Consider the following 9,937-nt stretch of genomic DNA (forward strand, 5'->3'; position numbering starts at 1 on the left):
AGCAGCAGGGATAAAATAAATGCAAACTGCAACAGCAGCACATTTCACTTCACAATTCAAATCACACAAAAGCAGAAATAATCACCAGACACGTTTCAAACATTGAATACTGACCAAATTTTATTGAAATTAAATGTCGCTTTTACAAAAAGAAAAACAAACGACAACAATAAAATCACTAACACTTATGCTCCTGTCAGAATTGCACACTTTTTTAAAAATCATTGCCCCTATCCACAGCCATGAGCTTTTGATAAATGAAAGAGAAAAGACTACAGAGTGAACAAGGGCGTCTGAAGAAACGACGCCCTCGTTTCTTCAGACGCGTTTTTTTATTATGTACACCATAATAAAAAAAAAATTTATAGTTGCAGATTAGGTATAATGACATCAGCTTTCTGGGTAGGATAGGTTTAGCTAAGTGAGGGTGATCACCTACTTGGTTTCTCTAAAGAAAGGCCTCTTTATTATAGAGCTTCACATGGTTGTGCCTAAAGTGGAAAAGAAAACAAAACTGCAGTGTTTTGGCAGTGTTGTCTCACTATGACCAGCCAATGACGCACAACCATTAAAGGAGTGGGGTGAACCCTTCACCCACTGGTGTCACTACATATATTACAGATAGTGGTGGTCTTCCGGGGGAAGAGAAGCCAAAAAACAAAAGAGTGGCCATTTCTTATAAAAGTCAATCAACAGCAACATGGTGCTGCCTGAATTGATCTGAGATTGCAATGTAGGAAGGTAAAACAAAAAAGAAGAACACTCCCTTTAAAGGATTTGTTTATGAAACTCGTCAGACATCGACATCCATGTGCAAGACTCGGCACTAAGCAATATGCTGCAGGTGGAACCTAAATGTGCCGTTTCTTCTCAATGCTCCTGCAAAGAGAGAAAAAGTCTAATTAAGGTATATTTGCTTAAGATTAAAACTATATGGTCTCTTGTGCTGTATTTTTTACGAAGCATCACTCAAATGGCACATTATACAAACAAAAAAAAAAGAAAGAAAGAAAAGAAAAACCTATGCGGAAAGAAGACCAAACCAAAATAAAGTTACAGCTGTATATATTCCTATAACGTGTTAAGAGAGAAATGTGAGTCAAAATGTGCCTGGCGCGGATTAAAACCGAACCCAGCCGCCGAAGATTGGATAATCTACATAAACCCTTCAACTTGCGTTGCATGTCGCCTTCTTCGAGGTCAACCCATCTGGAGGAACCGACACCGGCCGACGCCAAACGTTGGTCGACATCGTTCCGTGCTCGGCGTGGCTCCATCACTGGCTGTGCTGCAGCAGTCTGTGGCGGTTCGGGGAGGTGTGGGGCGAGGCCAGCTTCTCGGACGAGGGCGACGGCGTCAGAGACGACTGCAGGTGGACGGTCTTGTGGAAAAGCTTGTTGCTGATCAGCACGACCAGAGAGAAGAGCCGCAGCTGGAAGTGACTGGGAGGGAACGCACGTTATCAGAGACGCATTGGGTTTACCGACGGCGTCACAGGAAAGTCTGGAGCTGCGCCTCATTTCTGTACATTTTAACCAAAAACCGCCAGAGCTTTTGGGTAATGTCATAAACTAGGTGTGACAACGAATGCAAAAGCAGCTAATGTTTTTAAAAAAAACACTTTAAAAAAGAAACACTAATTTGTACTACTTTTACATTGGACAGCAACTTGCCAAAATGTTTTTAAACGCTTCATGTTTTTATCGTCTTACAACCACAAACTTCACTGTATTTCATTGAGATTTCTTGTGACAGAACAATAAAAATACATAATTGTGAAGTTGAAGGTGAAGTAGGATTGTCATGATATGAAAGTTTCAAAAACCACATTGATGCTAAAAAAAATCATGCTGCCATGAAGTAGAACAAGAAGACAATTCGGAAATTAATATAGTTTGAAAGTGTCACATCCCTGTATAGTGAAACAGAAGACAAGATGGCGGCTAGGATAAGTATTTATGTATTTTCCACCCACATTGTGTTCAACTAACCATGTCACTTCAGTTATTTTAAAACCGTTTTAATAAATATGTAAAAACAAAACAAAAAAAAAACTGATGAATGAGGGTTGGCTCAAGACTTTCCATGCATTTTAAAAGTAGTTGACACACTCACTATAGTTTTGTTGGTGTTTTTGCTTCATTTGCACTGATGATGAACAGAGGAAAGAGGATGGAGAACAAGCAGCCACTACAAAGGGGGGGAAAAAAACAGATCAGTTAGAAACCACTTCTGGTATTCTTTTTGAGATAGTACTATGTTTTGTGTAATTTCATTATATTTAAGAAAAAAGAAATTGACTCTGCAGCTGACCTGATGATGTACGAGGAGGGCATGGCGGTCAGCAGAGCCATGGGTAAACCGAAGCCAAAGTAATATGGCCAATTCCTCTCGATGTTGGACAGTCGTTGGTGCATCTCGATGCCTTCGACAGACAGAAGTGATCATTTTAGCTTGAGCCCCCTCTTAAATCCACACAACTCACTGCAAGAGTGGAAAACGAAGGGTAGTCTCACCGTGGTTGAACCAGCGATACTCGAAGCAATACAGGGAGTAGAGCAGAGACATGTGGAGGAGACTGACCATCTGTCCGATCGCGTCGATGGGGAACAGGCTGACAATCATCCCCTGATGGACCACAGCTTTCACTCATTGTGCCGTTCGTGGATGTGACATGTGTTTTGGTATCTTTGCTTGAGCAGGAATGTGGTTTCCGGAAGCGAGGAGAGCGTTTTACCTGAATGAGGAAGAGCGCCTGGAGCAGCAGGTTGAACAGCATGTCGGCGATGATCTTACTGACGCTGGGGAACGACTGGGCTTTGACGCCGGACACCTCAAACGCTAGGTCAGCGATGTCCTGCAAAAAAAAAAAAAAGACTACAGGCTGACCTCTGACCTTTGGAGACAACGTCGCTGTGATGACCTGACCTTGATCTAATTGAACCAATAATTGAATCTATGCTTATTTTTTTGTTTTTTTTTCAGTTAATTTTGATTAACTTCATCAACTTCAACATGTTAAAAATGATCAAAGTGTTTCAGCTTTCAATTGTTCCTGAAACGCTTGAAAGCTGAACGGGTTAGGATTGGTTAAAACCAATCTGATGGTTAGATAACCAAAATAAAAGATTAAAAACACAAAAATCTTTGTGGTGTATCTCATATGTCTACTATTCAATAACTTGGCATCATAAAGGGTTGCTTAAGCTCCAATGTTGATTATTTTGTCAATGTATAGATTTAGATTAAAATAGGATTAATTACAGACCCTGCAATTTACCACATTTTTAAATCTAATCCCACCACTATTTTTTATTTTATTTTGATTTGAACACTGCAGACTGTGGCTCTGACCTGGAACCAGATGGCGTTCACTATCTTGCTAAGGACGAACAGAGGGAGAACCCACAGAGCGCTGAAGACGGAGGTCAGGATGAACTCCAGCCAGGACCACACGCTGCCGTGGAGGGAGGGGTCACCTGGAGCACAGACAGCTTCCATCAACAACAAGCCCAACAATCCGCTCCGCAACTACCAGCGGCTGCGCGTACCGATGATTTTTGCTGTGAGGGTCTGCAGCAGGGGGATGAAGACCCGGTAGAAGAGAAACAGACTGAGCTGAGGAGATAAAGCACAGTGAGGGATCACATTTGACTGCATCCTGACAAAAAAAAAAAAAAAGAAACAAAAAAAGCAATTGTAAACCAAGAAGCTTCAGAAGAGAAGAGAGAGCAGAGAAGCAGTTTACCCAGAACACTCCTCCATTCCAGGCACAGCACTGAAATATCCTGCTGGCTACTCTAGGCTCACTGAAAGATTAAAGACAAATTATAACCGTCAGGATTATTTATAGTAAAGGCGATTTTAGTTTTAATAAAGGTGCGTCAGAGCAGAGTGGAAATCATCATTGACATTTTTACCTCTGCAATAAGTCGGAGCTGGAACATTATTTGCGTCGCTCATTCATTCGTTTAAAGTCACTGTTTCACGCACGTTAAATATTTAATCTTTTCTGAATTATGTCAGTGTTTATTATGCTGAGTACAGATCAGTTAAATGAGGAATTTGTCTATTAACTTTAAACAGATCACTTCAGTAGTTTCCTTTTTCCCCCCCTTCAAGAATAAATAAAATTGGTAAAATAAAAGAAAGCTGGAGCTTTTGAGTACAATAGTGTAAATATGGCTAAAAATATATTAGGAAGTTTAAAATGAAAATCTGAAAACTGTATTTTCTACTGTCTTTACATGAGACACTTTTGGTGTCTCGTGTAATTCAGGTGTTTGTTTCTGACACAGCAGCCCTGTTAGTGATGGAAGCAACAACCCAGAGCTGCGTTCACAATAAAACATCGGAATTGATATACGACACTCGTGAATGTTGTGACGACAACTGCAGGTTGACGTTGTGCAGCTCCAGACCTGGATAACATCTCTATCAAGTTCCAAACTCCAGACTTGTTTTTTTTCCAAACATCTTTTGCAGCATGCCGTGAATTCAACATACTAGTATAAACAGATGTAACCTGTGTTGATGTGAAAACATCTGTTTTCACATCCAAACAGACCTCTGTCAGAACCTGGTGTTTCCGACCTACTTGTCCGGTTTGCGTTCCTCACTCTGTGCCCGTCTCTGTGCGAGGGCCCCGCTGGCCCTCCTTCTCCGCTGCTCGTCCCTTTTCTGCTGGATGCGAGCATCCAGCTTGGAGATGGTTCCGATCCCCAATATGGAGTCCTTGATCCCCTGGCAGATCCAAAATAAACAAACACGTATGTGGTTGAAAGTTCTTTTTATTTTAACACTCAAATTTTCTCAGTGTTGGGAGATTAATTAAATTTTTAGACTCACCTGCCGAGATACTACTACAAATAAAGAGCGAGTGTAGAGAAACCAGGTCTGCAGGGGAATTTAATAAATGACGCACAGATGGCGAAAAAGATGGTAATAAAGGTGCGTCAGTGCACCTTTATTACCATCACTGAGATAAGAGTTAAAGAAACGCCTTCAACTCTTATCTCAGATGTCTAGCAGTCATACTGATGGTATTAAATGATAAAGATTCTAGCGAAAGTAAGAAGCTTTATCTTGAAAACTTATGCTGGCAGATGAGCATAGAAATGCATAGAAATGCTCATCTCGTGTACAACTAGTAAAACTTACACACCTTCCTGAAATTCTACCCTGTTTCTATTACTTGTGGTTCTCAGTTCAGTTTACTCTGAATTATTCAGTGGCAGTAAATTATATTTCACGGATTAACATTTCCCAACATTTGTCTATGGGAAAAGTCTAACGCTTTTCTTTATTTGAAAACCTTTAAGAACAAGACAATGTTGGCTCTCTAATAATAACACTTGTTTTTAGTAGATGCTTTGATTAAAAAAAAATTCTAAGCTGTTTTTTTTTTTTTTGTCAAAAGGTTATGTAACTTCTGGGGATCTACGTGAGCCTCTCTTAGCTGCACTGAAAGCAAAAATGACTCTTTTGCCATTTTGCCAAAGATGCATTTTTCACTGGGTTCAGATCATTCGAACATAAATTTCTGTAAAGACTTTTCTTGCTCGATGCTGGATCTTATTCTGATTAATTTGTTTTGTTTTTTTTACTTAGAAATTCACACCTTTATTATGTTGCACAGAGCACAATAAAGGACTGGATCTTCTTTCCACTTCCTTCCTACTCAAGTATAAGTATCACCGATGCTGAGGAAGGTCATACACTTAGGTAAGCATTCAAGCTAAACGACGGCATCGTGATGATCATCCTGCCGTGTCTCATGAGTGTGTGTTGCGTCTGTGTGCTGACCGTCGCAACATTCTGGAGGAAGGCCCTGACGCTGTCTGTCATCTCTGGACCAGCTGCAGATCCATCAACTGCAGAAGGAGGGGGGGCTGCTGACCTGGTGGTCCGCTCTCATGGCAGGGTGGGGCTCATGTACTAACCTGCCGAAATTCACAAGAAAATGACAACAACAAAAAAAACTGTTAAGTACTCAACGCATTCCTCAGAAATTCATGCAAATAAATATATAAAAGACATAAAAAAATAATAGTGAGGGATCCGTTTTATGTTTTCGACCTACTTTATGTACTTAACTTAGGCTTTAACAATGTTACGTTTTCACACAAGTGCAGGCACTTCAGATTTTTATAGTTCAGATTTATTAGAAAAAAAGAAAGGAAATAAAGCCTGTGTAAAATGTCACAGATGTTTGTTTCTCTAGGAGCCATTTTGTGCTGAATCACTAATAATAACATGGTGATTATAACTCTGGAACAAAAACTACCTTCCAAAGTCATTACATTAACTAAAACATCTGACAGAGATTTTATTCTACTTTCTAAGATATCATGGAATCACATAAATGCTGACTTGTTCTTAGTTTAAAAAAAAAAATGCTAGAAGTCTAAAGTTAACTATGAGACCTAAGGTTCAAACAAATCTGAGAGGATCCTTTGTTCTCAGCTGGTGGGAGGGGGGAACTTCTGCCTGTGAACTCAGGAAAACAAAGCTATTCCTCTTATCCGTTCATGCCGATTTTGTTTTGTTTATTAGCAACAACTTCAAGCATTTAATCCATAGAAATATCATAAAACTATAATTGCACTTTCCTTTTCCTTAAACTAGCTCAACAGCAAGGCACACCTGCTTATTTTAGACACATACAGCTATGGTTATTGTGTGTGAGTCAACATTAGCCAGCTGACTACAGGTAGTTAGCTTAATTTACTGGGGTCACTCAGGCAGAAGTTGATCCCGCTGACCTCCCAAAACGCCTCTAACTTGATCGGTCAACAGCCTCCTTGTGTGAACTCTTTAACAAGAAGCATCTAACTCCTAATATTTGACTTTCGCTGGGTTGTTCCAGTGTTGCTGTTAGCTCGTGTCTCTGCTAGCTCAGTGTTCACGCTGAGTAGCTTAAACTGTGCTGTTTATATTCGAGGCAACAGTTCTGGAGGTGAGCGAAGATAAAGACAGAGCACACAAAAAGCGCCATTATCTTCCTTACCTCATGCGACACGTTCACGGTTATGGCCCCGATAATAAATGCCTCTTTCACTCTCCTAATATGACAACAACAACAAACATACACTGCCAAGAGCCAGGGCCGTGCAAAACATATTGCGCAAGCTCCGACCGCTAGGTAACCTGGTAAATGTAGTACTTATTACGGAAACCTGAACGTGCGTTTTGTCCATGGACGATTCGCTCGTGCTCCCCAATGTCGAACCCAATTTCGTTGCCATTTCGTTCTTCTTATATGTCGGGCCTAAAAATAAACAACTTCGTACCCCATGTACTTAAACCATGGTTAATCTTATATTTATTGGTTACCAAATATTGTTATTAATTATGGAAAGAAATAATAGTTATTACTTTCTGAAAACATACTAAAAAACGTTTCTTTCCTAAAAAATAAACTTCTTTTACACCCTACCTTGACCCTCTACACCCTCTTTTTTTTCAAATTCTAATTTATTCCAGCTGACTTCTAAAAGCCATCAACAAACAAAAATCACCCTGTACCTCAGAACCGCCATGTTCACTGATTACTAACCTTATGTCTTTGAAAATGAGAATTATTTTTCAGTGTAAGAAGTGAGGGTATTAACAGGTACAGCGACAAATAGATTCTTATTTAAAGGGGCAGTGTTATGTAAATTCAACTTATTTTTAGCTTTACATCCTATTTTCTTTTATTCCCTCATCAAAATCATACCTGGAATGTTAGCTTGATTGTTTCATGTTTGAGAAATCCTTTAGTCACCAGTGGCAACCGCTTCAGAAAGCACAACTCCACCACTCAGGTCCTTTAGACTAGTCAGCTGCAATTAGCAAACACCTGGTGGAACTAAGCATCATCTGAGCTCATTATACATGTAATTTCTCAGTCCAAAACTGGTAAAAAAAAACAACAAAAAAACAAAAAAAAACGTTGACAACTTGACGGGTTGATAGAGGAGCGATGTGCTGACTTCCTGGAGGTGAAGTTTCAGAAAGAGCAGGAGTTTTTACAGAGACAAAGGCCCAATTTCAAGGCATTAAATTAGGAAGTAAATTTTATTTTTAGTCATATTTGATACATATAGAATTTTATAGCATCTGAAGTGGAGATAGTTACTTGATTGTGCCATAAAATGTCCCTGGAAAACACATAATGCTGCCCCTTTAAATTTCTTTGGTGAATTTTATAGAACTGATATCATCATGCTGGATTCAACTGTGGGGTTAAACAGACAAATATGTTGAAATCTATAATATCAATGATACTGAGTCAGAAAATTGTTAGTGTTAATAAGTAGACACTCAACATTCTTCCACTTTGTCTTTACGTCTTGATGTCTTTTCCTTTGGCTTAGAACACTCTAAAAGGCAACACCTATTCTTACTTAAATTAGGTTTCTATGCTTTACTCAAGTGTCACTAAATTGTTTATTCAACTCAAGTAATGTGAGCAATGTACATGTTTGGCCTGAGAAAAGTACAAGACTACTTTATTTTGAGTAAACTGGATTTGACTATTTTTGTCACTGGAGTGAATGCTTCAGCTCAGCGGTGCGTGGGAAGGTGCAGGAGGCTTCCAGAAAGTTTGTGGACTTGCACATCGGAAGAAGCAGAGCTTCTTTAAAGGCGAGTTATTCGTCTTCAGTATATTTTCATGTGCCATGTATGCCTTTACTCAGGAGCGCAGTAAAGGGGTGAAAAGTGATGAAAAGATACTTACTGGTCGTGGACTGTTGGATGTTAAATTCATGAGCAGTAAATATTGTGCTAATTATCAGTATTGAACCAAAGAAAGCAAGGCAAATGCAAGCCTTTAAAATTGTGACGCTTTTTATGGGTCAAATATACTCAAAAAATTGTAACAGCAGCTGTGCAGGGGGCCCAAACAAATTTTTTGTCAGGGGGCCCAAGATAAACACCCTGGGCTTCGTCTGCGTTTTCTCTCACCACCTCAACTTCATGATACTTAGAGCTGCTTTTAGTATGAAAGGGTCCCTTATAAATAAAATTCATTAATTGATTGATCCTTTTAAGAAATATTTTTTTATTTATTCAAACACACAAAAGAAAAATTAAACATATTAAGGCCTGTAATTTATCAACAAGAGATTTATGTTCAGCATTTAATTAAAATCAATTCACCCTGAGGAGGAGGTTGTGTGCTGGAACCACTTAGACCCGTTCTTCTAGAACTGGGTGGGATTTCCTCTGTAGACTGCAAACGTCTTCACAGAATCCAACAAATCAGCTTTGTGGTCGCTCTGCCTCTTAATCCTCTAAGAGGGGCTTTTATTTCCAATAAAGGTCTTTAGGATTCCAAAAAGGTTTGGTTCCCTCAATTTAGAAAACTCAAGGAATCACCTGCCTTATTTACCTTCCTTGTGACTCGTGTTTAGTCAGAGTGCTGGATTTGGGGTGGAACCCTCCATGCATGATTAGTAGTTTCTGAGTGTCTTAACATCCGTGGTCTTTATCTCCTCCTTTGGCCAGCTAATTATTCCTGCAGGGTATCTGATTACTGGTAAGGCATAGCTGTTTATTGCATGGATCTTGTTCTTGCCATTGAGCTGGCTTCTCAGGACTTGCCTTATTCGTTGGAGGTATTTGGCTGTGGCTCCTTTCCTTGTGACCTCATCGAGGTTGCCATTTGCTTGTGGTATTCCCAGGTACTTGTAACTGTCCTCTATGTCTGCTATTGTTCCTTCTGGGAGTGAGACCCCTTCTGTGTGGATGACCTTCCCTCTCTTTGTGACCAGAAGACCACACTTCTCTAGTCCGAATGACATCCCAATGTCAGTGCTGTAGATCCTGGTGGTGTGGATCAGTGAGTCGATGTCTCGCATCAAACACTTACTGGACAATTCCAGCAATCAACAGCTGTTACATCCTTTATTCAGCTGTGTGATTTAACATTGTAAATCACGCTTATTCC

At 39.8% G+C, this 9,937-nt stretch overlaps 1 protein-coding gene and 1 long non-coding RNA gene across 2 annotated transcripts; one reads left to right on the forward strand and one right to left on the reverse strand.

The window, feature by feature from the left end:
• Window positions 1–949: 949 nt before the first annotated feature.
• ei24 (EI24 autophagy associated transmembrane protein) lies at window positions 950–7,135 on the reverse strand. Its single transcript, XM_015039215.1, has 11 exons — window positions 7,010–7,135; window positions 5,806–5,942; window positions 4,598–4,743; window positions 3,749–3,809; window positions 3,552–3,618; window positions 3,355–3,479; window positions 2,738–2,857; window positions 2,517–2,628; window positions 2,314–2,425; window positions 2,116–2,190; window positions 950–1,442 (listed from the first exon to the last, which is right to left on the reverse strand). The coding sequence occupies exons 2-11, from the start codon at window positions 5,845–5,847 to the stop codon at window positions 1,277–1,279; spliced, it is 1,026 nt and encodes a 341-aa protein (XP_014894701.1). The 5' UTR covers window positions 5,848–5,942; window positions 7,010–7,135; the 3' UTR covers window positions 950–1,276.
• LOC106951582 (uncharacterized) lies at window positions 4,750–5,282 on the forward strand. The gene is made up of 2 exons (XR_001425837.1): window positions 4,750–4,941; window positions 4,997–5,282. It is a non-coding gene; the product is annotated as an uncharacterized LOC106951582 (long non-coding RNA).
• Window positions 7,136–9,937: the final 2,802 nt, after the last annotated feature.

This window comes from Poecilia latipinna, unplaced genomic scaffold (genome assembly GCF_001443285.1).
Source record: "Poecilia latipinna isolate Pla-1442-1.1 unplaced genomic scaffold, P_latipinna-1.0 Scaffold465, whole genome shotgun sequence".
In the NCBI taxonomy this organism is placed as follows: Eukaryota; Metazoa; Chordata; class Actinopteri; order Cyprinodontiformes; family Poeciliidae; genus Poecilia; species Poecilia latipinna.